This window comes from Besnoitia besnoiti, assembly GCF_002563875.1.
Source record: "Besnoitia besnoiti strain Bb-Ger1 chromosome Unknown contig00007, whole genome shotgun sequence".
NCBI classification, from domain to species: domain Eukaryota; phylum Apicomplexa; class Conoidasida; order Eucoccidiorida; family Sarcocystidae; genus Besnoitia; species Besnoitia besnoiti.
The window spans coordinates 3,381,347-3,408,364 of NW_021703915.1; the positions used below are offsets into that span (position 1 = coordinate 3,381,347).

The 27,018-nt window shown below is 58.3% G+C and overlaps 3 protein-coding genes across 3 annotated transcripts; 1 reads left to right on the forward strand and 2 right to left on the reverse strand.

Annotated features, from left to right (window-relative positions):
* Nucleotides 1-4,675: 4,675 nt before the first annotated feature.
* BESB_074720 (uncharacterized protein) lies at nt 4,676-6,828 on the reverse strand (the record flags this gene model as incomplete). The annotated part of the gene is made up of 4 exons (XM_029365845.1): nt 4,676-4,992; nt 5,483-5,855; nt 6,246-6,323; nt 6,727-6,828. The coding sequence occupies 4 exons, from the start codon at nt 6,826-6,828 to the stop codon at nt 4,676-4,678; spliced, it is 870 nt and encodes a 289-aa protein (XP_029218329.1).
* A 1,179-nt stretch (nt 6,829-8,007) lies between these two features.
* Nucleotides 8,008-13,930, forward strand: BESB_074730 (uncharacterized protein; the record flags this gene model as incomplete). Its single annotated transcript, XM_029365846.1, has 2 exons — nt 8,008-8,061; nt 8,432-13,930. 2 exons carry the CDS (start codon nt 8,008-8,010, stop codon nt 13,928-13,930), a joined length of 5,553 nt encoding a protein of 1,850 aa, XP_029218330.1.
* Nucleotides 13,931-16,742: 2,812 nt separating this feature from the next.
* BESB_074740 (uncharacterized protein) lies at nt 16,743-24,768 on the reverse strand (the record flags this gene model as incomplete). The annotated part of the gene is made up of 8 exons (XM_029365847.1): nt 16,743-18,474; nt 18,846-18,984; nt 19,407-19,464; nt 20,016-20,104; nt 20,590-20,640; nt 21,108-21,890; nt 22,458-22,555; nt 23,093-24,768. The coding sequence occupies 8 exons, from the start codon at nt 24,766-24,768 to the stop codon at nt 16,743-16,745; spliced, it is 4,626 nt and encodes a 1,541-aa protein (XP_029218331.1).
* Between the last annotated feature and the right edge of the window lie 2,250 nt (nt 24,769-27,018).

Below are 27,018 nucleotides of genomic sequence, written 5' to 3' on the forward strand. Positions count from 1 at the left end.
TTCAATATGTGCCTCTTGAAACAGACAAAAATGGCGAACCGTTTGCTGTCGAACCCCTGGATCGGCTTGTCCGAGCTGGTGTTCCCCGTGGGAAGCTGGTGTGTGGGCGTAGCGCGGCGGACTCCAGGGGACAGGCAGATGCGATGGACGCGGGCGAGGTCAGCGTTCTATACACAACTGCAGACCCAGAAGGCGTCCTTAGTCGCCCAAAGACCCGCAGACTCACACATGTTTCCGTGAGTTGGGCCGCAAGAGACGTCCCTTCGCGCCACAAGAACAATAGCAGCAGAACCATCCCAAGACAGGTACAACAGAGGCCAGCCATCTCGGATCCATCTTATCCGTTGGTTCTACCGACAGAAGCAATATGCCATACGGGAGGAGTACCTTCCGAAACACGCAGCTCTTGGGTTCTCCATGAAGGCGCTGCCGCAGACGAAAATCCACACGTGAAAGGTCACATTCAGCCTCCGAAGATACAAGTTGGAGCTCTAGAAAATGTTACAGGCAATGACGTAGCGGTGGCAAAGCACCCGTATCGCAGCACGCTTCGCGGGCTTGATGCGCGTCTTGTCGTCTGCCCTGCGAGTCCACACGAGGGCAGCTATGGAGGGAGCTGGAGCACCCGCACAAGCAGTGATGAAGGTATTGCCTACTCTGAATGTAGTAACAAGATCCAGAATATGGCAATTAAAAGCTCTGCCGAATTTCCCACCTGGTACCAGCGCCAGAGTCCCTACGGGCAACAGCGGGAGGAAGCGGATGAAAGCACGAGAGTCGGCCGCTGGCGTACTACAGAGAAACTTTCTAGTCTCATCAGGACGGCATCCTGTGCAGTTTCCAACAGCTACGCCGAAAAAGAAGGCCGCGGAGACAGCAGGAGAAATAGCGCCTTCGGGTCCGGCGTCAGCGGCACCAAGCGTATTCTAGGAGAGTTTCGAAGAAGAGCCAATTGTACAGCGGTCCCGAGTTCTCACACGGACACCAGCAGCACTCGCTGCATAGGGAGAGAAGATACTGCGAGCCCAGCTATGAACCCCAGTCGAGTTTTCGTCAGCGATAGTGGTGACACGTTGTCGGACGAAATTAGCAGCAGAGAAAAGAGTCCACAAGCAAGTGCTACATCGTATGCGCATGAACTAGCAGCAGCAAGAGCCAGCACCTTCCCTCCAGACCTGACCCAGCCCGATGGAAAGAGTAGTTCCGGTAGAAAGAACGATCAAGAAATTCCCCCCCGAGGTCGTCCACTTCGTCTTCCAGCCACATCTCCGACAGGCCCGGTCCCAGAGTCAAGGGAAATCGCAAAGGAGATAACATCAGCACAACAACGAGAAGCGCAAGAAGAGACAAGAACGGCGAGAGTGCGGGGTCTCAGGATGAGAGAAGAAAGCTCTCCAGACAACGACGTCATGCGGAGTGCAGCCATGTCCGGCGTTTCCAACCTGGTAGGAAAGAACCTTGCAAACAAAACCCGTTTCGGAGGAACATATAAGCGATTTCTCCAGTGGCAGCCGTCTACTTCGCAGGCACTCCGGGATTCCCAAGACAGTCACCACGGCAGATCACGGGCTCGGGAAGCGGATGTAGTCTCCGGTTCACAGTCGCGAGAGCGCGACACAAGCGCATCCGCAGCACCAGCAAGGCTGTCGAGGTTTGGCCGCAGCTTACGGCGGCTTGGCAAGGCCGACGCATGTGCTGGAGAGGATACAACACGGCCGCATGTGAGCCTCGGTCAGTATCTGCAGCCTCCAAGGTACGGTGAACGCGGCACCGCAGGTTTTTATCCGCACAGAATCCGGTATCGGTACCAACAGAGGCCGAAACCCCAGTCACCGGTATCGCGTCCAGATTCATCCCTGGATCGCGGAGATGTCGCGTGTATCGATCACTCGCAAGTGGCAGCCAAAGCTGTTTCCATTCAGTCCGCCCTAACCTCACAGCATCACTTAGGTCATACCTCATCGACCATCGCAAAGACCTGGCTTACTGTCAGAGGCCATCCTCCCCAGTTTTCAAAGGGGCACCGCCACGTGATCAAAAGAACCAGCAGCCGGGTTGGATTCGATTCTACCCCATTTCAATGCCCCCCACTACACTCCCCAACTCATTGCGGCCCCGCGCAAGATGCAGATCTGTGCACCTCCGAAACTACGGACAGATGCTTGCGGATAAGTCCTGCCATTAGGGTGCGCCTCGCCGAGCACCAGCACGCGGATGCAGGGGTGCACAATTGCAACGGTGACAGCACGACAACCACCGGCGAGATTCGGGGACTCTCTCACCCAACAGACTGTGCCTTCACTCCATCGGTGCTGTCTTTTTTTCCTGATCAAGAGTGCTGCTCGTCTGCCCAGCCAGTCGTGGTCATGCCAGCCTTCACGAGAAGGCACAGCAGCCTGCAGCGTAGTCCACCAAAACATCCACCACTTCATACGGAACAGACCGATGCTGGGTCCAGCTTTTGTAGCAGCGATGAGCCGCCAAATGGGTCGTACGAGCTGAGCACGTCATCAGACGGCAAGGATGAGGCGTCTACCTCTGACGGGCGCTCAACCGCATATTCCTCTGTTCCTCTATATCGACAGGAGTTTGATACTTCCGAAGCCCCAGCCACTAACAAGAACGGTCACAGTTCAGAAGGTGAGCGTCAGTGGAGTGCCGATGCACAGAACGACACTAACGGGGAGCAACAGGTCTGTCATGTAACTGATGCTTGCTCCATGTCCGCGGGATTCTTACCATTGCCCGAGACAATCCTCACGCCAGCCGAGCAAAGTCACGAGCCCGGTGGCTGCGATGTCGGGGGGTCGCTGCCGTGGTCTATGAATACGATCCAAGGAAGGGTGCCCTACGAAAGTGGCCCCTTTGGACCATGGGCGGTTGATGAGGCGAGTGGCGCAGACCCACTTTCCCTCTGTGAAAATAGCTCTCAGGTTTCCGCAGCAGCTCAGACGGTGGAACGCACCAGTTTCCACGCTATGCTAAGCAGTCTCTGCACACATTTGGGTCGGGGGGTCGTAACGATGTTGCTTGAGGCTGCCTCGGCTCGGGTTCAGTATACTGAGTGACACTGAGGGCAAACTGTGCAGTGAGACAGAAGCACTCCTTCTGCATACGTGAATCTTACGCGGCCGTAGACAGAGTTACAGCCTTGCCTTGCTCAGACCAGTGGCATCCATCATTATAGTGGGCCTGGTTGGAAAAAGTTGTAAATGCAGAATCGTTGGAGTTGCTCTTTCCTTTGAGCGGAGGGACTCTACTGCATGTCTAGTGGTGCGAAGTGGTGTCGTCATCACGGAGATAGCTGAACCAGCGGCTGAAGATAAATAACATGACTGAAGGCGGTACCAACTACTGTCAGGACGTCGAAGGTAATCAGTGCGGTGGCAAACTGAAGCGGGAGAATGCTGGACGGACGGATTTTGATATTTGCTGGTTACGGGGCCCGCAGCCTCTTAACTGAGCGCAGGCGAGATGTTATGGAAGCACTGGGACGTCTATTTCGTGTTCTCAACGCCGGAAGCGCTGCCACCTGGGTTGCTCACCGTATCGCCTGCTGAAATAGAACTCTCCGCTCAAAAAGCGGCGGTTATCCATCCGAGAAGCATCCCAAACTATCGATAGAGGAAATCACGGCATCAGACCACATAGGGAACGTTGAGTCGCTCTTGTATAAGTTCCGCGGCAGCAACCTGCTGACTGCGCAGTTGTTCTGCATAGATACACGTGCGCGCTGCCCAAGTCCTCCGGTCGTCTGTAATGATGTTCCAGAGCCTCATAGCGTTCCTGTATACCACCTGCCTCTGCATCCTGGCACAGCTGGGGCTCTCAGTAGTGCCTCATCGCAGAGCATATTTTGGGCTGCAGCGTATCTCACTGAAGGCGTCCCGCGTATCGCTTATTCACGCTGTAGATGCTCGCCTACGAGGGAAGGAGATTCACATCGTGCCTCTTTACAAGGAAACAACAACACGCCACGAGCGGCGCTAAACGATTTCTCCTGCACAACAGATAAGTCGCCACGCCGCCAGTTGACGGGAAACCACGCCACGCACGGTGGAATCTATTGTGAGGCAGAATGCGAGTTTCCGGTTCTGGTGGAGGCACCAATGTAGTACGGCCAATGCCCCTCACGCGCTGGGCTGCACTCGGACGGCTAGTCAACCATCTCGCGTGTTCTAGTCTGTTCTCCATGATGGCAGACGCCTAAAAGGCTGTCGCAGAGCCTCCAGCAGACGCCCGAAATCGCGTTTCGTTTTGCCGGTCTCCGGTACGTATCCCATAGTGTCCGTATCAGAAGGACAGTCGGAGGGGGGCGTCTCCACGTGTGATGCCCTCGGGCAACCAAACAAACTGCAAACAATACTTCGTCGGGGAAAGTAGGTGCGGCGCCGGAGCGCCTGCTCACCACGACGTGACTGCGGGTCATCTACTGTTTGACAAAAGACCTGATCACCTTCCAGCGCGGCCTCTCTCTCCGCTAAAAACGCCTACGTCACATAGACCCCTTAGCATCGCTCGCCAGCCCCCAGCACTTCTACCTTTTCACACTCCCTCCAGAAATACGGATAAAAGTGCCCTCTCGGTGACTCTTTCGAGCTTGAACACATATTTGCGAGGAGTCACCTTAACAAGTATGCTACGTGGAAACAGAACCTGATGCCCCGGAATCGCCTCACGACCGTCTCTTTTTGTTTTCGGAAGGCTGAGCGCCGCCGCCCCCCGTGGCAGAGAGGGCTGCAGAAATCACGTTGTTGATCTGCGGCTGATGACGGTTAGGCACTGACGCCCGTAAAACTCCTTCGTGGACAAAGTAGACAGCGCCCTCAAGCGCTGGGGCCGTTGGAGAGGCGACGGCGCTCACGGAGCTCGGGGGCGCCGCAACCAGCGATTCGGAGGCGCAGGCAGACCGTGGCACGCTCGGCTGGGGCGCCGCGCCAGGCTTCGCCTGTGTCGGTTCGCTAGCCTCGCCAGAGGCAGAGTCCTCCGTCTCTGGAGCCTGACCGGCTGCTCAAAGAAAGACCACCACAGCACCCGCAGGTAACAAATCCCAGGCAGATATGACCATGACTCATCTGCACAGGGCGAAGGGAGGCTCGCACACGCTTCCTAATTAGAGCTCTTTGCAAATATATATTTCTACAGAGGGGCTTGGCGCGACCGCTTCGAGAATGAATCACATGCAACTTTCAAAGTTCAAAAAACACCCTGTAAAAGAAGAGGCCAGCCGTGTTGCAGATCCCCCGCGCATGCTCGCAGTGCTGACAGGCATTTCCCCGCTTGCCAACAAGTATGATGTCTCGTCAGCCACATGCATAACCACACCGCCGCCGGCATACCGGCGCTCGTCGTCTGCTCTGAAGTTACGCTGCGACAGACGCCCGCACCCGCTCCGAATTTACGCTTAGAGCGCAAATTCGAAACGCCCAAAGACTCCCTCAGCCTATGCCGCCCCTGTGACCCCCTCCGTCCCTCGCCTCACCTCTTTCGTCGCTGGCTGTCTCTGGCGCCACACGTCTGCGCGCGGCCGTCCCTTCGAAGCCCGGCAAGTTATACTTGACGACGGCACTCTGAACAACGCGCTTTCCTTCTTTCCTGTCGCGCGGGAGAAAGCGACGCAGATAGGCCATCACGACCTCCGCTCGCTGTCTGGCGGTTGCGGGGGCGTCGCCGGCGGTCGACGGCGGGGCTCCGCTAGACATGGAGGTCAGCGTCATCGGCGGAAGGCAGGCAGCATGCACAGACTTCAGGATCAGCAGCCAGTGCTGCTGTCGGTAGCGATAGAGCAACAGACGCCCCGTCAAGCAGATCGACGGCAGCGAAGGCGCCGAGCGAACGAGGGCAGCAATCAGCTCCTGCAGCAAGACAGGGCACCCAAAGCCCGTCGCGCACAGAAACCCGAGATGGAGGAAAGATAACTTTCCTAAAAGGATGCGATCGCCTCACTGACTCCAGATCGAAGTCTGCCGCGCAGATTCGAGGGAAAATAGCATGAACCACTCGGGCACGTTCAAACGCCCTTCTTGGTGTAGTCTACACGGTATACACGGACCGGCGTCTTGCTGCAGACGCCTGTTTAGGAGGCGGATGACCTCTTTTTGCGTCTCCGCTTCTGTCCTGGGCGGCACGCGAGGAGCCCACCGCACAGACACCACGGCAGCGAAAACAACTTCTCACAGAGAAAGCGCATCACCGAGAACGCCCACGCAGCCTATGTGACGAACGCGCACCTTCGACTGTCTTACCTGCTGAGCGACTGCGGCTATGGTCTGTGCCACATCCTGTCGGATAAACGCTTGAGCCGACAGCCGACTCAGAGCGTCCTGCGAAAAGAACAGATTTCCAATGCATGCACTCTCCCCGCATCCGGAGTTGTATGTGTATAGGTATATGTACGTGCATGTATGCACGTGTGAATATATATATATATTATATACGTACATATAGTGTATATGGGCATATATGAACGTGAAAGTCAGCCTCCATGAGTATCTGAAGGCATGGGTGCCTATTGCTCTGTACCGCACTTAGCATGCAGGTTGCCAGTGCCACACAAACGCCGAGCCCGCAAGCAGAACTGAGTAAGAAGAAAGGCCGGTCGCTAACAGGAAGCGCCCCATCACGAGACTCCTGTCTCTGTACAACGGAGGAGGTGTGCTTACTGCCAAAAGACACCGCCAGGAAGGTAATAGTGGAGACACAAGCGTAGGAGGTGGGGGGGCCTACTCTCAAGGCAAGAAGAAGAAGACAGTCGCCGTAGGCAAGGAGACCCGCCGCGCTTTGCTGCGCCTGCAGCTGAGCCGCGACCGACGCGTGCGCCGAGAACATCGTGTCCGTGGCTCGTGCACACGCTGAGGCAAGAGAGAAGCGTATCAAGGAGGCGTGTGAGCCTGCAAGCGACCCGTCTCACGGGTCAAGAAATGGGAACCCAAAAAGACCCTGCTGGGAGAAGACGAAACAGCAGAGAAAAAAAGCACGTAGACTAAGGGGCGAGGAGTAAAAGGGCAGTGTAAGAGGGCGGAAGACGAGGACTAGCCGCCTCAGTAGAAAGCCTGAAGCGCGAAACGACGGGGGAAGAGAAAGGGGAGGGTCGTGCTCAGAGAGTGGCTCAGCCGCCCAGGAGGACGCGATGCGCCGAGACTCGGAGAGAGCGTGGAGAACGATAAAAATTGAGAGGAACGCAGAGCGCAGCGACGACGACGCGCAGGGGAGGAGTGGAATCCACTGGCGAACTTCTAAGGGAAAGGCGGAGGAAAGAATACTGGCATAACGAAGAGAAAGCCCTGAAGACTCCCATCAGCGGCGCGAAGCGGCACGCAAAGAAGGTCGACTGTGCACTCATCGACACGATTACAATGAAACCTCCTGCAGACGGAACCCCCCGACTGCTGGTGCCACTCAGACCCGAGAGAGGAGAAGAAGTGAAGCAAATAAACATTCAATGAACACCCGCGTAACGTCTCCGGAAAATGCGTCAAATCTCGCGGCGCCGGCCGCAGCTTACATGCACCACAGAAAATACGGGCCTCTACGCGTGGCGAAGGGAGAGGTAAAGGGAAGAAAGAAGAGTGTACTTGGCGACACAGTGAAGTCAGTGAAATAAAAAGCGTGCAGAAAGAAGAGTAAGCTGGAAAGCAAGCAGTCAAAAGGGGCATTAAACTGCACATGCAATCACGTCACGCGTAGCGAGCGGTATGCAAAGGTAAAGGAGACGAGCCGAGCGCACGAGACGAGACGCGAAACCCCTTCGAACGCTCGAGCGAGCGGACGTAAGCGCCCTACGTCGGCGTTTTAACTTCTTCCTGCGTCTTTTTCTGCCTTCTGTATTCGTCTGTTCTACAGTCGAGCTAGAGCTGAACATGGAGGGCATCACGAGAAGAGGGAAGGAGCTGCCGCGTTGCACAGCGCAACGGCGGGGGCAGGTTTCGGTTCTTTTGTGGCGAACTGGCCTTTCCTTTATCCTGCTTGCCTTCACAATTGGCTGTTTTTCCGCCCTATGAGCTTTGGATGGGTGAAGGGCGGGCATTCGTCTATCTGCTGCTGCTGCGCAGCGCGGGCGCTGTAGGCGATCCACAGACGCCTGCGGTCTTCGCTCGTATGCAGAACTCGTTCGCAGCCAAAAGGCCAGCTCGCCCTACACGAAGTCCATCCTTTGCTCTGCGAGGATGTCCGAGATGAACGGCTGTCATTCGTTTCATCTTCGTCGTCATTCTACCCGGTCCCATGGCTTCCTCCAGTCGCTTTTCTTCCAGCACTGGGTGTGAGACGATTCGCTCCTGACGGAGCGAGCGGCTCGTCGCCCCTCCAGACTCAGTCGCCCCAACAGAGAATTTCGTCTGTGCTTCTTTATTTCCTCCTTATGAATTCAAGATGAACGATGGCTTTCTGCAGTCTTCTTTCCACCCCTGTTTGTTCTCTCCTTTCTTGGCAGTCTGCGCTTCTTCTTCTCGCTAGCGCAGCCGCAGCTGTGCGGCTGTATCACGCATCTTCCTCGTCGGCTCACGCAGCGGAGAAGGACGCCCCAGTCGGTGCATCTGCAACTCTGTCGTCTCCACCTCTTTCTCGCCCGCCCTCTTCTCTCCGCTTGTCATCTGCGCCTCGATGCCGTTCGCCGCCACGCGCGTCTTCCCCCTGCGCAGAGCCGGAGTTCGCAGCTCCCGTTTTCTGCTTTTTCTCTCTGTCTCCGAGTTTTCTTCTCCTCGCGCCGCGTTTCTTCCAGGCACACGCTCCAGCGGATCGCGCAGCGGCACACAGAGGGCAACTAGGTGCGCAGCAACTAACACGCGCACCACTGGCTCAGGACTCTGCCAGCGAGCAGGAGACCGTGGGGGAGGCCGCTTCCTTTGAATCTGTGTCTTGTCGGCTGTGTTTCGTGGCGGAGCCCGAGCGAGCCCTAGCTACACACACATCTGAGAACGATGCGGTGCAAGGAGATGGGAGAGAAGCGTCTGTCGCGCAGTTTGGTTTGGTAGTCTCGCCTCCAGTCACGCCCTTTCCGCCGTCTTATTTTCGGTCTTATGCATCTTCTCACTTCCGCGCGTCTCCGGTGACGGCGCCGGCTTCCGCGCAGGCGCCGCATCCCGCGGTGGCGCTCATACGGCAGCAGTTCCTCCTCGTCGTTTGCCATGGTGTCGGCGAGTTCCGGAGTGTCTCGGTGGAGGCGATTGGAGCGGAGCGAGGCAAAACGCACCAGTCGCCGCTGACGAGGCAGACAAGCCAGCCGGCCATACGAGCGCTACTCTGCGCAGTGGGTGCCGGCGGGACCTCTGCAGACCTGCCCGAAACTGCTGCAGCCCAGGAGCGATGTTGCGGGAGTGATTCGGGCGACGACACGCATCTGGAGAGGGAGAAAGAAGAGGATTTGCGGTCGGTGCTGCAGGAAGCAGTGGAAAGTGCCTTGCTACCGTCTCTGCGTGCGTGGACCTTTCGGTTAATGCACGGCGTCAATTCCGCGTGTTCGCCGTCGTGTGCTTCGCCTGGTTCCTCACTACTCCGCGACGTCTCGCCTCGGGCTGAAAAAGGCGCCTTCAGGCTCTCATCGGCGTTCACTCCCCCCGCCTCTTCCCCTCCGCCTTCGCACTCCGTCCCGCCACACGGGGCCAGTTCGCTCTCAGGCGCCCGCCCGTGCTGTCTCGCGCTGCTTTCCTCTTGCGCAGCCGAACTTGGCGCAGAGCGCGGCACGACGGAAAGCCTCGGGAGCCGCGAAACGACCGCAGAAGACAGCTCCATCGGGGCAGACGGCGTTTCCTCACCTGTTCCGTTCGCCTCTCCGCTCTCGTCCGCCCCCCCGTCCCCTTCGGCTTCTGTGGCGTCTGCCGCGGCCGCCTGGCCACGCCATCCACCGTCTCCGCCGGCGTCACTTGTCAAGGTCGCCCGTCCGCCTCTGGCGCACCTAGTTTCTCCGTGCTGTAGTTCGTTTTCTTCTGCGCCCGTCGCGTCTCGCGCACCTATCCTCGCAGGCTCCCAGGGCTCCGCGACGCTGTCGCCTCTCGTGTCTCTTCCAGAGACACGTTTCCGCAGCTCTGCGTCCTCTGCTTCTGAGAGCGCGTCGCACGTTTTTCAGCGTGCGAGAGACGCCTGCGACCGCGCCTCACGCACTCTAGAGCCGCCGCCTGCGCGGGCCTGCGGCGACGCTTTCTCGCCTCGGTGGAGTGGAAGCTCCTCTCTGGCTGCGAGCGGTAGCCGCTTGGGAGATACAGCGAGCTCGGCGTCCGGACGAGCGGGGGGACGAGCCTGCAGCCGGTGCGTGGAGAGGACCGAAACCAAGAAAGCAGACGTGTCGTGGCTGTTCAGGACGTCGGGCTGTCACGTGGGCAATCCTGCGGTGCCTCTCGTTCCAGGCGCGGGCGCAGCGATCCAGCTCGTCCCTCTTACTCTCCACTTCCCACTTCGCCTCACTTCATGTCTTCCCGTCGCGTTTCCAAGTGCGTCTCCGCAGCCTCTGGAGCAACCAACGCACGGGGCAGGTCTTCTGGCAGCTGCCGCGGAGCGCTGTCTGCCTTTCCTGAGTATGGAGCCGAACGACGCAGCCGCAGCCGCGGTCGCCGCGAGCCTCAGGGCCTTGATAGAGAGTGCGCAGCGTCCTGTGACTCTACACAGTTCGATCTCCGTCGACACTTGCACGGCTTCTCCCACGAGTGTGACGCAGAACCTTGCGGGGATCGTAGCCCGAAGCCGTGAGGCCGCCGGCACTGTCACGCCGCCTCTGGCGTGGTCTAGGCTCAAGCGGCAAGGCTGTCAGCAGCAGGACGGCCCCGGAGCCTTTGCGCATGCATTGGGAGAAGGAGTCTGTATGTCTACGTGCTGCCTCAGGGAGAGTATTCCGATCATCGCAGAGAGCTCGAATTGCTTTCTGCCGCGCTCGGTGCGTGTCCTCGACGCAGTGCTTCTTTCTCAGGACGTCTCTGTGGCTCTCGCGTGTCCCGCCTGTTCTTCTGCTGCGGAACGGGTGGGCGCTGGAGCACCAGAAGAGCGAAGGCAATCGTCCAACGCAGAGGCCACGACACCAGACAAGGAAGAAGGAGGCGCTTGCATGGTCACCCGTGACGAAGCAAAAGGTGCGCTGGAAACGGAGGCAGCGGGCGGAGCTGTAGTGCAGCGCACTGTGACCGGCGAAGAGAACAGGCAGGGGCAGGAAGAAGAGAAGATGCTAGAGGAAGAAGCGAGCACCAGCACCGTGTCTGTAGGCGCGAGAGAGGCTTTTCTCGCTGGCTGTTTCTCTGCGCCGAACTGTGCCGAAAGCGGCGTCGGCGCGCGCCCGGGAGATCCAGAAGTGAGGGATGATCTGTGGGAAGGGCGTATTTTTTCGGTCACGTTCGACTACTTCCTTCCTCTCGTTGGGCCCCACTCGAGCGGCGCGTCGTCTGCGAGTCCGTTTTCTTCGCTTTCGCCTCCAAGTGGCTTCACAGCGAAGGCCCGCAACTGCGGGACTCGCTTCTCGCCAACGGCTCGCGCAGTCCACGGAGGACGGGATGACGCAGGCCCCAAGCGCGGCCGGCGAGGCTACAGCGACAACGAAGAGGGCGAAGGCCAAAGGAGAACTGTTGGAAGCAGGTACCCGGCGCTTGACGCACGCAGGCACGAAGGCAAGAGCGAGAGCTGGAGCCATTTGGAGGGAAGCGACGGAGAATCGCAGCGCTCCTGCCTGGCAAATGGCCAGGCAGAGAGGTGCGCTCCGGAGAGGGAACCCAGAGCTGAGAGCGACCCGCAGCTGCACCCAGAGATGCTCGCACGTCTTCGTTACGTCTGCATGAGGCTTCTTTCCTGCGCGGCTGCCCAGCAGCAAAAACGAGAAAGGGCAGAGCGTCGGCCGTTCCCTTCTGCGCCTGGGCGTTCTGCGCCGCCTGTAGATTCGTCTGCGAATGTGTCGCTGCCACGTTCGCCCTCGCCGTCCCCGTGTGCGTCTTCGTCTCCTTCTTCGGAGATCTCTCCGACGCGTCCGTCCCCCTCTTCGTCTGTGTCTTCTTCTCGCGAATTTTTCTCCCTGTGTGACTTACGTGTCCGCCTGACGCGCGTCGGCCATGCTCTTGGTTTTTGTTTCTCGCTGTGTTTCTTGCGCTCGCCTCCCTCTGCCGCCGCTCGTTCCTCGTCTAGCGGAATGGCAGGTCTGAGGCGTCCAGACTCGCGCGTCTTCCCCAGCGGCGACGCAGGCGGCAACGGCAGCCGCTGCGTGCGTCTCCATCCGGGAGCAGAGAATGCGCAGGCGCCGGAAGGGGATGCGGAACGCATCCCGGTGACGCCAGCAGAGCCGCACGCCTTCCTCGGGGGACGGGCGCCTGAGAGGAGGATAAAGCGCATGCTCAGAAAGGTTCGCAGATGCCACCGCCACGAGCTCTCCTCGGCGGCGCTCGCTTTAGTCGCCGACGTTATGCTTTGTGCGGAATTCGAGCGGAACGGTGAGGGGGCAGGAACGGCAAGGAAGCATGACTGCTCAGAGCAACTTTGGGCGGGCGAAGAGTGGTGTTCGTTGCCAAACTGTGGCTCAGACGGAGACTGTTCGTCTCCCGCCTCCTGCTCTTCTCCATATTCGCCGGCGGCGCCAGTCATGACGCGCTCGCTCTTCCCTCCCTGGGGTCTCGTTCTTTCCGAAGTCCAGTGCAGCTTCGCGTCTCCGTCGGTTTCTTCCACTGCGTCTCGTGCTTCTGGAGACTGTGGCTGGGGTGCGCGTCCTCACTCTGACGCAGTGTCTTGTTCGGATGATTATCCCCCGCCTTCATCAACCTCCCCGCTTCCCGCTTTCACTGCCGGGAAAGGGGACTCCGCCTCGATCGCGGTTTCGCGTTCTTCGCTCTCCTCTGATGACATCGTCGCTGCAACTCCATCCTGGCCTCGCTGCCGACGGGCGTCGCTTCAGGTTCAAGATATAGTCAGCTCGATATTCAAGCGCTCTCGAGAGGCGTGCGCGGCCGCGGGCTCTCCATTGTGCGTGGCTACCGACTTATGCAAGCGCCGAAGAAGGCAGTCGTTCGTGAGGGAGCTGCATTGCACTGACAACGGAGAGGGAGAAGCAAATGGCGGAGAGGGAGAAGATAACGCCGGAGCGACACCACGAGCCGAGGTGGAGCGCTCTCCCCGCAGGCTACCTGAACGAACACCGCAGATGCCAGTCACGCGAGACCAGCTGTCAGGGTCGGGTTCGAGTCGTGTCCAGCCTCCCTTGGATGTTTCCTCTGCCGTTGGCGACGTGAGCGCACGGCCGCAGGGGAGCGAAGGGGATCAACTGGTTTCTCTTCTGGATGACGCACCAAACCCGAGACGAACGAGCACGCAGAGACAGCTCCCTGCCAAAGGCTCTGGTAGTCTCCAGGCTCTTGCCGCGCGACAGACCCAACGACTCCCTCCTGGCGCAGCGAGCGAAGAAACCGTTGAGTGGTTAACGGGCGGACAGCAGAAGAGAGAGAGGCAAGCGCAGATAGAGAAGAGCTCGGCGGCAGAAGGCGACACGGACACGCCTTTGGTGGGAGAGAGTGCGCGTACCTCCGGCTCGGCAGGCGCTCAAGAGGGAGATGGTACGACAAGCAGGAGGCGAGGATGTGGTGTACAGCAGCGAGAAGCAGTGGGAGTCGTGGGCTCAGGACAATCTGCGGCACATGCAGCGAGAAATAGGGAGGATATGGAGTGTATTTTTCGCGACCGCGGAGCCGAAGACGAGGACAGCCGCGTCCTTGTGCCGCTGTGTGCCCCTTGCGCAAGGGCAGACGAGCGCATCTCTCTTCCCCCGCACCCCACTGTTGAATGCTTCTCACTCTCGCCTCGAAGCGTACCTCTTTACTTCTTTATCGGAGACAGAGACGACGACGGCGAGGCCTCCGGTGAGGATGGGGAGCCCACACACCATTCGGACGCGCAGAGCGAGACGGAGAGTCAGGCATCGGGAGGAACGACGACCCGCAGCAGGAGGCGAGAGCCGGGCTCTGCGAGGCGAGCGTAGAAAAGAGAGCCTCCCCAGTTGTGCAGGAGGAAAGGCGAAGAGAACCGCGAGACGTGTGCGGCCTGCGCGCTGGTGTTTACTCTGTGCGAGGTTAACTGACGCGCCAGCGAGCCTTTCTCCTAACGTGCCATGTGTATGCATGTGAGTGGACACATAGCAAGGTTCGTAGGATGCGCTGGATTGGAGACCAGAGAGTCAGTCTCTGAGGCAGCCGTTTCTCGCGTGCAGCTTTCTGGCAGCCGACAGCGGCTCAATCGTGCGTAGCCGCGTGCGGGGAGAGATGCAGAGGCGGGCGATTTCTGGCACGCTGTCGTGGGCGCAAGGCAGGTACTAGGAACAGAGTGAGGGCTCCCTCAGCCCCTCCAGACCTGCCTGCTGTCTGTTGCATTTCGCGCCCGACCGCGAGGTCTCCGCGGGTCGCGGTTCCTGCGTCACACAACTAACTTTTCATAGCTGCAATCAGTTGTGTTGCTTCGCCGAAACACCTTTTCGATCGACGCGGATGGGCGGAGGGGTCCCCGGCGCTAGTGCTCTCCTGGAGAAGGTAGCGAGCGATTCGGCTCCGCTCTGAAGCGCGGCCAGAAAGTGTGAATTGATACGCTTCTGTGCAAGCAACAGGCGTTTTCTGTATCGATGCATGCATGCGACGCGTTGCACATGCGCGCCGAAATCGTATCTGGGAACGAAGAAGGCTGCATGCCGCGCTTGGATCGCTCTTTCAGGGCGTTCTCTGCAGCATGGAGTGAGTTCAGTGTCCAGCAGCGCGTGAACTGCCATTTTCATCTTATTAGTTTCGGTTCCGAGCAACGAAGGATTTCCCACTGCATGCGGGACGGTCTGGCGCAGACGCTAGAGGGCAGAAGTCGGCTGACCGTGTAAAACTCTCTAGCTTCAGGGACAGATGGCAGAAGTCGAAGGACTGAAACAAAGGAGTCAGAGCGACTCAGAGAACGCGGTTGCCGAAAGCGACCGGATGCCGCATTGCCTTCCTAAAGCGAGAGATAGAGCAGTTGTAAGAAAGTCAAGATCCGCATTTCAGAGACAGGTGTCAGGTGTTGCCTCAAGTATCCTGCACTCTGGTCGGACCAGTTTCACACCTCATGGTCTCATGGCAAAGCACACGCGAGCTTACGCGGGTCGATCAGCATTCGTCTGGATGACGCTGCCTTGATCGACTAAATCAGATGCTACACCCACAAGCTCCAGACAAACACGTAAATCAGCAGGATGAGGGAGTAGCTTTGACGCTTTGACATATGGAGTCCGAGCACGGATTGTCTTGGTTTCAACTTTCAAGTGCCCTTTTTCGTAGCGCTTGCTGCGTCTATTTCACGCGGCGTGTACAGTGCCAATTTTGAACTTTTCACTAAGGTGGCGCTGAGATCCCACTGGTTGTTGAACTGCGGTTGATCAGCAGCTTCCCCTGGTTTGCCACCTGAGTCGTTGCTGCTGCGTGGTACGATCGACTCCCTACTCCGGAGTGAGTGGATTTCTCTCTTGCAGACATATTCGCACGCGTCTGAAGTGGAGCAACAATGCATCCCCCAAGCAGGTCAGTGTTAGTGTAGCCGGAACAACACCCCGCAACGCTGCTGGTGATCAATCGGGTGCTGATCTTGGTGCGCTTTTCCGTTACAGGCTGTCAGATGTTGGCAGCAGCATCTGGTGTTCAACTGGGGACCCTGCTATCCGCCTCCTGGTGGATCTGAAGTCTACGTTTGTCTAGACATACATAACTAGCAGAGGATGTGTACCGGCTGTAGAGGCCTGGCGCGAACACGTGCTGTGTCTGTCTTGTAGGCGCCGCAGCATAAGTCGGCAAGTGCATCCAGGAGGCGACTGCGTGTCCCTTTTCAGTGAAAAGCACAGCGCTCTCCTTTGCGCAGGAAAACGGTTGCTCATCCTTTCATCCCAACTGCCAACGTCAATTCATAATATTCGCATGGGCACAAGAGACTTGTGCCAGAGCGTGAGAAACGGGTACCGGGGTCACACGAGTGTAACTGTATTTCCTGTGTCAGTTTTACAGACTAGGACTGGCTAGGCAGAAGAAACACCGGCAGCAGTCCCTGAATCGTTCTACAAGATCCGGGCTGATCAGGAGCCGTGCCTCGCTGCAATGCTAACTGGCTAGCGTTTGAGCAGGTTATGGATATCGCGCCTCTTCGGCAATGGCGTATGCACCCCTGCACGGAGCCGATTTTTGGACACTATCGCCAATTTCCTTTAAAGAGATAACCTGAATCATCTATGTACAACATATTATAAGAATGCAAATAACCCCACGCACGCACATAGAGAGGGATCACACAAAAGTATTTGACTGCCAAATTTGTGAGGCGGATGCACGCTGACGCGGTGTTGACGAATAGCCTGATTTAACACATTCGGCGCTGCTTTTCCTGTTTAGTCCCTCCGCGACCGCCTGAATTGACACGATATTCTGCATGCATCCCAGCAGGATGCGGCAAGCGACCACGTTCTACTGTGGCGTTTTCTGTGCTCTTTGTAGTCCGGATGCCCCGGCATACCATCTGCAGCCTCGTTTCTACTCCGCCCTTCCGCTCTGTTCGCTACTTCGCTCTCCTGTGGTGTTGGCATGCGCACGACCTTCCAAGTTTTCTGTCCACCTCTTGGTGTTCGTTTTCCAGCTCGCACATACGTGTCTGCGGCGTCTTCCCACCCCTCGCCTCTCTCCTGACCTTCTCTCCCTCTGCAATCTCTCCGCATACTAGAATTCCATATGGATCCCCAGTGCTCGCTTATCTTGCATTTTCCCCTCCTACTCCTTCTCTGCGTGCGTCCGGCATGTTCAGCCCAGCAACCTCATCCACCCCTGTCTTCTCTCGTTCGATCTGACGACGACGAGAGCCACTGTGTGCGCTGCGACACATCCGTCTTGTCCGCGGCACACGCCGTCAATCTTCACAATCCGCTCGACGCCTTGTCTGCAGAAAGGGCATTTAGGGAGCTGCATGAGCGCCTGGGCGCTCGCCGCGTCTGCTGCGGCTCTCCGGCTGCCCTCTCGTGCGTCTCTGGGCTCGTCGTCCGAAGCCGAGAGAGCATCCTGAGAGGCCTGCGCAGTGCTGACTGCCTCTGGAAGAGGAGACAGAGGCGCAAGAACAGAAGGGAACGGAACCACGTACGGCGCGGAGGACGGATTGCTGAGCCATTCTCGCAGCCAGGCAACGCTGCGGGATCGCGCGCGCTGGTGTTCCTTCTCCACAACTAACCGGGCGCAGGCTTCGCAGCAGCCCCCGTGACCGCAGGGCAACAGAATGGCGTTGGCGGCGAACTCGACGCAGATTTCGCAGGGCGAAAACTCAAACGGCGGAGGCGACGCGGAAGAGGGGGCACAAGAAGGACCCGAGAGGGGCGAGACGGATGAAGACGGAGAGCAGGACGCTCCAGGACAGCCAGCACAAGGCACTCGCGAGGGTGCAGTGTTCTGGAAAGACAAGGGCTCAGGGAAAGCAGAGCTCGCTTTGGATGAGGGAGGCGACGCGACCGAGTGCGAAGGCGAACACGACTCGTATGTGCGCTGTGGGGAAGACGGTGAATAGTCATCCGTAAACGAACAGCAGCGGGAAGCACTTGACGCGTCGGGAGGCTGGAGCGAGAGAGAAGGGGGGAGACGCAACGTTGTCATTTCTCCGGGTGCGCATACAGACGTGCTGCGCGTATCCTGTGAAAGTTCATTCCGCGGCTGTGCATGGCTAGTGGCATCTATGGCGCCGTCTTGGCTGCTCTCCTCTCCGCTCCCTGGCTGCCCCGGGCCGCTTCCACAGCGTTCTCGGTCTCGTCTTTCATCGCTCGTTGCTGTCACACTTTCGGTGTCCTGTCCATTGTTGATAGCGCCCTCTCTGCCCTGCCTCCTTTCCTCAGGCACGTCCTCACGCGCAGTTCCTTCTCGGCTCCTCTCGCTCTCGGAGGAAGTCCGACTCCTCTCCCTATCTGTTCGCCTCATTCCTCCATCCTGATCCCCCAATGTCGCCGTGGCTGCCTCCTCTTCTCCTCCATCTCGCTGCTCCGGCATGCGTTCAGACCTCTCCCGTGCACCTCCGCCTCGCAAGCTGGACGGGTGCTGCCGCTCATCGCAGGAACGTGGTTCGCGTCCGCGGTCTCCGCCGGGGTTCAGTTGCTCTCGCGCCTGGTCTCCACGCAGAAAGGCGGTCGCCGCTCCATCTAGGCCAGCGGTCGTCAGGGCGTTCGCCGAACGTGCGCCACCTGATGTGGAGGTAGACCGGGCACGCGGCGGGTCGCCCTCGGCAGCGCTCCTGCAGCCCGAAGGGGAACTTGAAGAGGACGAAGAACGAACGTGTCCAGCGTGAACCGTGGAAGAAGACGAACGCGGAGGAGCTGGTGCGACCGTGGATGATGTAGATGCTGCAGAGGCTGGCGGCAGTGCCCCGCCTCTGGAGTGCAAAAACGTCCGAAGTTCCGTGGCGCGCTCGTCCTCAGCTGACGAAGGCGACGGCGAAGGGAAACAGCACGACGCTACGGCGACAGAAGCAGTGACCTGGTTGACGATGTGCTCGGCGAGGCTGCAGTAAGCAAAGCAGAAAACAGCAAGAATCAAACTTCACGGGGACTGGCAGGCACCCCCCTCTAGCAAAAAGTGAACCTGAACGAAACCAGCCGATCCGCTGCGACTCGGGGTGTCCCTGCTCCACCCTCGCGTTTCCAGGTTTACACCCCGATACTTTAGAAGTGACCTTGAGAAATACGTGAGGACAGCTCCGGACTGGCACCTTTGGATCGTCTCCTGTGCTATCGAAAGACAAGAGAATGCTGTCACACATATCACCGAGCGTATCGCAGCCAACACGATCCGCTTGTTCGCGAGAACCTTCCTACCTAGGAGACTGGCATGTGCTACAGTAACACAGTCGCTACGAAGAAGAAACCACCTCACCTGAAGTACGTGGAGCTGAGTTGCTTGAGGAGAAGGCGGTCTTGTGGCTCCGCCACAAGTGTGTAGCCCCAGAGAGTCCCTCCGGCGACGGGGCTCGCCCGCGCTCCGACGCCCACAGTAAACAGCGGGTGTCTCAATCCTAACAAAAGCAGAGGCGCAGAGAAACAAACACGCAGCGTGAGGGGCGAGTGCTTCGAGTCAAGAGCAAAAAACATCTGAATGCGAAGAGAAGTGGGTGCGCGAATGATCTAGAAACTGTCAGGAGGAGGAGCGACGTTTTGGAGTCACAGTATGGAGCAAACGGATTTGCAAGCGACACATAGACAACGGCCGAGTTTTGACGCGACGGCGCCAAAGAACCAGTGAAAGACTGCAATTGAAGAAGCCAAACCGATGGTCCCTGCGGACACAGGGGCACCTATTCGCGTGGAGACAGTGGCTACGTAGGACATGCAAGTCCCAACACGTGGCAGGTCTGTTGAGGGTACGTTTTGGGCAAACTAACACGAAAGTATACATGAAACAGACACGAAAACGAGGGAACAACACGAAGCGTCTCACCTGCTCGTCGCACGTCTGCCCCTGGGCCCGGCCGTCCGCCGCCTTGCGCTCTTTCCTCCTGAGGAAGCAAATTCGACGGGTCAAGAAAGAACATGTTCAGCGTCGAACGGCGATAAACCCGATGCGTCGCCTCTGGTGAACGCGAACCCCTGCTACACCGGGTGGAGGATGCGTTACCATGTCCTACACACCGCCAGCCAGCTTAACGTCGTACGCTCTTTGGGGCCCTTGCGGATACAGGGAAATAAAAACGCTTCCCCCCGCTAAGGGGGAGCGCGCGCAAGCAATGAGACACAGGTGTCCTAGACGTCTCGCAGACCCATAGGATGTATAGTTTCTGCAGTGACTGTGTACACATGCAGGGACGCCAGATACCCATTTTTTATACTAGCACGGTGTGCCCAGCTTGCTATCTGGAGGTACACGAATATATATATTCACATACGTCGCATGAAAAAGGGTTAATTAATGCCTCCGACCTCTCCCCGTCCCTCCTTCCGGAGACCACCTAGTAGCGCCAACGGGGCGCTTCACGAATGTAAGCAGCGACGAAGTCCAAATTGCAGACCCAGAGCTCGCGAAGCGACAATGTTGTCGAGGCCCTCTCACCGCTTTAGCAATGCAGTGACGCGCGAAAGCTTCGAAGAACATGCAGAAAACTTGGAGCCAGACGGCCTTCATCCAGGGTTGCGTGGGGCCTGCCAACGAACAGACGCGAAAAGGAACGCATCGACGCATGCTTGTCAAGTTCCTTGTATCTAGTTAGCTCACTGCGTACTTAGGATCAGACCAAAAGAGTTCACTAATGGTACTAGAAAATAAGGGAACAAGTATCTCCCCAACGCCCGTGCCTCGTGTACCTAGCCTGAATTTAGGGCTTGGGGTTCTGGGGGTCACTGTGCTCGCGACGGATTGCGCATGCGTTTGCAGCCCTCCTCGCCTCTCTCAGGGCAGCGCCTGCGACAGTCTAGCGCCACGGGTCAGAAGGAGGGCGCTACAGTAGATGAAATATCCTCAAATCGAAAAACGCATGTATGTGGAACGACCTTCTGGCTAGCTGCTCGGTGTGCTTCAAGGGACCTCTTGGCTACTCCAGAATTCGCGCTCTTCATGTACCTAGGTTTGCTTGCGACGAGAGAGATCTCGGCGGAATGAGCACATAGAGTAGAGCACGCGCGCTTACCGAGAAGGACAACGAGGGCGCCGGATACCGTGTGACCGAAGAGGAGGAAGGCTGCGATGACACATGAAGGCGCAGAGACATGTGAATCACAAAAGGTCGCCACGGTTCACGGGAGCATCCACCCGTGGTCAGTCGGGGGCGAACGTAGGTATGCGTGCGCACCTACGAGACGAAAAAGAACACACCACCAGCATCAGTCAGGTAGACCTACACGTTGACAGGGGCCTGCAAGGAGACCCTACGACCCGAAAGAACCCCACATGAGGCGAGTATCGCGTCCGAGTGTCGAATATGTGTTCAGACAATGAAGCAGGAAACTGCAGATGCAGCAAAGTCTCCTGCGAGGCGCACGCGCCTACGCGTCGTGCAGACGTGAGTGTAGACAGAGGGAAAGCGCGCTCACACTCGGCCTCTATAATTTCGCGGGTGCATGGCTTTCTCTAGCGGGCTTGAGAAGCGATAAAAAACTATCCGTCGTGGTGCTTCGTTCGAGGATCCACAGCGCTTTGATCGCGTACCTGCAGAAGAGCATATTTCGCAGTAGACGTGGTACCTTGACGCCACCACGTGCACGCGTCGCCACCGGAGGCCGTTCCACAGGTTGTGCGTTCGCTGACAGAATCGCTGGACAAGCAGTCTGTACCCCATGAGCAGAAGCGTCGCGTTGGTGAACGCCCTCGGCCGGCGCCTCCTCTCCGGTCTCTGCACCGAGACTGTGGAATCGCCCGTCGCCGCAGCGGATGGCGGGGAAGCGAGGAGGCGCTCAGATGCCAATGAGGCGAAAGGCGACATGGTGCGGGTTACAGTGTCGCCGTCTTCCACGAAGCTCTGTTCGACTGAGGAAGACACAGAGGAAGGAAGCGATGAGGCCAGAAAGTCCGCTCCCACATCCTCTCCCCGCGATCCATCTCTTCCTGATGAATTTCCTCCACCGTCTGCTGAAGACACAGAGACGACGGGGACAGCCGGATGCGAAACGGGGGAACGCGGCAAAGGATGAGGAGTCCGCGCTGCTGCAGAATCTGGGGGCGACCGAGACGAAGAGTCGTTGCGATGCGCGGGAGGTTGAATCAGTGCCGATGGGCGCGATGTCGGCAAAAAGGGCTGCCGATCCAATCTGCGCTGGCTGGCAGACAGAGGAGGCGACGGGGGGGACGAAGGCGGCACTCGGTAGGGGTCCTGACGCCGTCGGCGCGCCTCTGCCTCCACAGCGCTGGCCTGTCGTTTGAAAACCTTTGAAAGTTGCAAAGCGACGAGTACGAGAATTGCCGCCGCCCAGATCGAGTACTGGAAATACGCATCTGAAACCAGAAAGGAAGGCATATACGAATGCACATGGGCGTATGCACCCGCAGTCGCCATGATCTGCGAGCACGAGCCGGCGAGCAAACCCGAGCGAACATCAGCTGCCCGATTGAGTTACCATGAGCCCGAGTGCTGTATCCGGCCTATGCTTTGCAGAAGAAGTGAAATTCGCCAGCAGGCAGACACAACGCGCAAGAAGCGCGTACAGACACACACACCGCCGCGCAGAAAAACTGATCTCTGCAAACGAATCATTGCTGGCGAGTTCACCAGTACTCTCTTCGCTAGGATGCCGTCCAAGACGCACGCGTACATCTATCCGCCGCCGAGGCACAGTGGTATCTCTTCAAATCTCTGCGCTGTTCAGCAGCGCAAATGAACGCGGATGCGAATACATGCGTAAAGTGTTGACGTCTGCAGATGTATCTGCAGTCATCCGTCGCACTATGGTAGAATTGTCACAACGCACCATTTAAAGCAGGAATGTCTCGCACATCATCGAGGGGCGATTTCACTTCACAGAAACGGAAGGCGAGCGAGGAGAATTTAGTGATTCGGCTTACAGAAAATGGGGACTGGGATATCTGTGCCTTGCATATCGCCCTCCATGCAGCCCTGCCTCGCCGACAGACCGTAGGGGAAGATGCAGAAAGCCAACGCCCTGAAACCACAGCAGGACACAGCACGCAAGTGTAGTCCGTGATGCGGGTGTGCGAGTCCGCTGGGTGCGTTTGATCGAAGCCGGCGCCATATGCGTCGAGGCTTCCGTTCAACCCAAAAATAAAAATACACAAAAACGGGTGTGAGTGTAGGTTCAAAAGGGAGCGCACTCGTCTCTGCTGAATGCACACGTGTGCACATAAACCGGTTTTCAGCAGCACCACGTGCATGCGACGGGAGCCGACAAGACGCGCACATGCTTCGGACAGGATATCCGCCTCGGCACTCGGTAAGCACGCGTAGACGGCGCCCTTCTACCTTATCGAAGCGCGTGTCTGCACTAGGCAAGTGGATACGTAAGCGGAGACGCTCTGAGCTGCGCCTGCCCTCGTGCAACCCGATTTGGCAGCTTCGAAATTATAGGAAGGTCTGGTGATAGATCCGCGAATCTCTGCAAACGACGCCGAGAGGCATGCGTGCACGGGGTAGAGGTGTGCTGGATCACGATGGGAGCGTCGCTCTCTACGCTCTGACGTACCACAGCGAGAGGCAGCCGACAACTCGAAGCGGCTTTGAAAATCCCGCGGGCGAAAGCACGGCGCCCGTGTGATCTAGGTCATCTTGAAGGAGGAGGGCTTCACCTAAGGCCCGGACGGCGAGTGAGAACCAGCGGATCATCATGACCACCAGCGACGCATACACCAGCAGCAGCGGGGGAGAGACATCGTACTTCTCTGGATCGATCCAGAAGAACAACGTCGCCCCGTGCCGCGGCGAAGGCGCAAGAGGCAACGGACGAGAGGAAGAGGAGTCACCCGCAAGCAAAGGGTCTGAGCTAGGGGACGTGGCAGCGGCAGGAAAGGCAGCGGGAGCGTCAGACGGGAGCACCGACTGCTGAGGAGTCATGACGCCAAGTCGCAAACGGCGTCTGCTGTCTCGAGTTCCCCGTTGGCCTTCCTCCTCTGGCTTCGCCGCCTTCGCCGCAAGTGGATTGGCTGCCTCATCCAGCGTGTCCTCGACCCCTGCCGACGTTGTTCGTGGATTCTCCCGCGCCACCACCGAGGAGGTCAACACAGATTCCGAGGAGCTCTCGAACGGCGCAACAGCCTCCCCCACGACCGCCACCTCAAACGCCTCCCTGCGGCCCAACCCCAGCGCCGCGGGCGCAGAAGCCCCCGGAGCTGTCGGACCGAACGAAGAGGAGGAAGAGGCTGAAGAAGCAGACGTCGAGGGTAGGACGCCTGGAACGAAATGTGCGCGGCACGCGGCGCACCTGGAGAGTTCTACTGCCAGCGGGAAAAATGCAGACGAGGACTGACCGAGGGCGTAGGAGTTACGCGACGCCGGGGAAGCGACAGGCGGCGGCGCCGGCGGGAGGAGAGGGGAGCCTGTCGCCGCGCGTCTTTTGGCTCGTTGTTCGTCGCCCGCAGAGTCGCCGTTACGGCTCGCTTGCTCGCGCTCTGCGTTTTTCTTCCGGAAAAGGTGCCACATTCTCAACTGCTCATACAGAGATGTTCCACGGGGATCGTGTGCAAACAGGAAAACGGGAGGAGGATGTTCAGCGCCTATCAAAGAAGGGAATCTAGTTTCCCTTGGGCGCGAGTAGTGGCTACTCTTTTCGTTGTGGCGAACTCCTTCAACTCCATCTGCGGAACTGCTCTTCGGCGCGTCGCTAAAGAGCGTTTGATCCTCCTCTCCCGCCTCTTCTGCCTCCTGGCCTCCCTCCTGGGCTCTGCGTCTCGCCTGCTGCACAGCGAAAGTAACTTGAGCGGTTGAGAGCGGAACAATAATGCTTTCTCGCAGATCTTCGCTGTTCAGTTTCTGGTGAACGTATACCCACGTTCGCGAATCCAGAAGGCCGATCAGACTCGGAAGAAGAAGCTGGATCTCCAGGAGCAGGGGAAGGAGGCCGAACACCAGGATTGTCAAGCTCCTGAGCCCCGTAAACTTCGAGGCACCTCCTATTGTCGCGTCCATCGCCTGCTCGTCTAACGACTGCACAGGTGAGCGGCCTCGCTCCGGCTCCTCTCTTCCCTCCCGTCGGCCTGCTGGAAGTCCCGGCGGAGAGGCGGCAGAACTCTGTGATGCAGAGCCTCCAGCAGACCCCAGATGACGGGCTAGGAACGGTCTCGCCGGCAGAACGAGGGAACCGTTCGGCCCTGTCCGGGGGCCATCTGAAGCGTCTGTGGAGTCGGTAGGAGGCTCGTCAGACATGGAGGTTATCTCAGCAGGTGCTCGCTCTGTCCCGCGGGACCGAGAAGCGTGGAAGGATGAAGAACGTTCCATTTCCACAGCCTGTCCCGGCAGCGGAATCCCGGTGTTGCACCTCTCTCGGAGGGTTTCCGCCAACGCAGGAGAGCTCTCTGGCGGCGCCATTCTTCCTTGTAGCGAAGGCGAGGGGTAGCGGCACACGCTTGCTGCCGCGACTGGTACACAAGTGGGAAATGATGGACGCAGCCGACGTTAGTCAAATGAAATCATGACGCGAGACTCAAGCGTCTCGGGTAGCCGGTGAGAGGCCTGTAAAGTGGGGACGGGTTAACTCAAACGAAGGGAGAGCACCTTAGGCACACTTTCCACTCCGGGTCACGGCCGGAAAAGGCATGCGAGAAAGACAAGTCTAGACAGCCACCAGAACCTCTTGGGGGAAAGGGGAAATGAAGGAAGGCTGGCATTCGTACACGGGCAAAGACGCTGTACGCCTCCAGCGACTCAAGTGTACGGGCTCCGCCGCAGCCCTGCACACCTGGCACTGTCCGCGGGCGGGGAACTGGAGGAAACACAGCAGACAGGCAGGTCGATTTGCAAAGCTGGGAGGGCGGAGATGCCCAGCAAAAGCTCATTTTCTGCACCGAGGACGCGGCGTATTTCAGGCACAGCGCGTGGCGGCCCCAGCTGCTCGCGTAAGGGCCTCCTCCCTCTTCTTGCGCGCGGCTCTCAAACCGGCAGGCACAAGCGTCACATGAGGGGTCGAATTCGGGAGTTTTCGGCGATGGCTTCCGAAGTCCACCCACAGGCGAGCTGGGAGCTTATAAAAATGACCCCCTTTTGTCGAAGATGGATGAATCTTCCAGTTCAGGAGTTCATTCAGCACGAGCACACGCATCGACTCAAGGCGCGTGGCGTCGCTCTCAAAGCACACCAGTTGGGCTTCTACTAAAAAAGTCCAGGGAAGTGACTGTATTGAAAACGAATCGCGCTGAAAAAAATCCTCGGACTGTGTAGTCAAGAATCTTGTACGACGCGCTGATCTCATATAACGAAGGAGCAGATTTCTCGTACTATTTACAGGCCGCCATCCAGCAGCTCGCTGGTCCGTGTCCTGCGGCTGGGCGGCATTCCCCGTATGGAGGGAGGAGCAAGAATGGGGGGGGAAAGCTTGCCAACACCGCCGAAAGAACGGCGGTGCTGCGCACAAGGGAAATGAGCCGCTGAATAAACCTCGAATCACGAGCGCGAGAGACCTACGAGCAAAAGGCTAACTGGTGATGATACACCTTCAAAGTGACACCCGGGCGGATTGGTGGCGCCCGCCGCTTGACTGTTGCTCGTCGCAAATCTCTCTGCGGAAACGAACGGAAATCACGGGTCGGACCGACGCATCGCCGGCGCCGGCGGCAAGGTTAAGACATCCCCGATGACGCGGGAGGAAAAAAAAGACGGACGAAGGAAACTCGCTCAGAATTCGAGGGAATGCGGGTAGGTCTCCTCCGCGGGCAACTGTCGAGTCAACCTCCCGTCGCCAAGTGATGGCGCGCCAGCCGCCCGGCTGGCTGGAAAGCACTCACGCCATCGCATGTTACACGTGACGCGGTGTGCGACGTCTCCTGAGCAGACATGACGAAGCATCGGGGCGATGCTCTCTCACCTTCATATTATTTTCAGCGAAAACCCTTCCTGCAACAAGCTTCTTTGGGACTCTGTTGCGAACGCGAACCCCACAGTGAGATGATCGTGACGAGGGTCCTCTGCCGCCAACCGGAAAAAAACAGAGGGAGCGCCACTCGGTATTCACTGGGAAAGGCTAATGAGGTGCTCGGAAGACGGCAGCGGCTCCCGCTTCATCCACATCCAATGCAGCCATAGTTCCACGCTTCGCTTTCAGTCTATAATTTGAACTCCCGATTGTGCCGGTGGATGCCAGCAACGTGTGTATGGCTCGACGGCTATGGGTTCTAGCCGATCTCCTCCTCAGTGCCCGGACTGCTAAAGCTCTGAAAGGCACTCAAGGCAAGAGGATCGCCGCAGGACCGCGGTGCACTAGCGTGGAGGGATAGGCCAGCGCCACAGAATGGGTCCGTTTGCGCATGCAGACACGGTTCGACTACTCAGCGGCAGCAATGTGTGCTTATTGTGGCAGCATGGGGTGGCTGATGCTGTTGTACGTTAGAGGGAACATCTAGGCAATCACAGCCAGCATGACGGTTGCTGACAGGACACGAGCCGTTAGCAGACGGAAAAGTC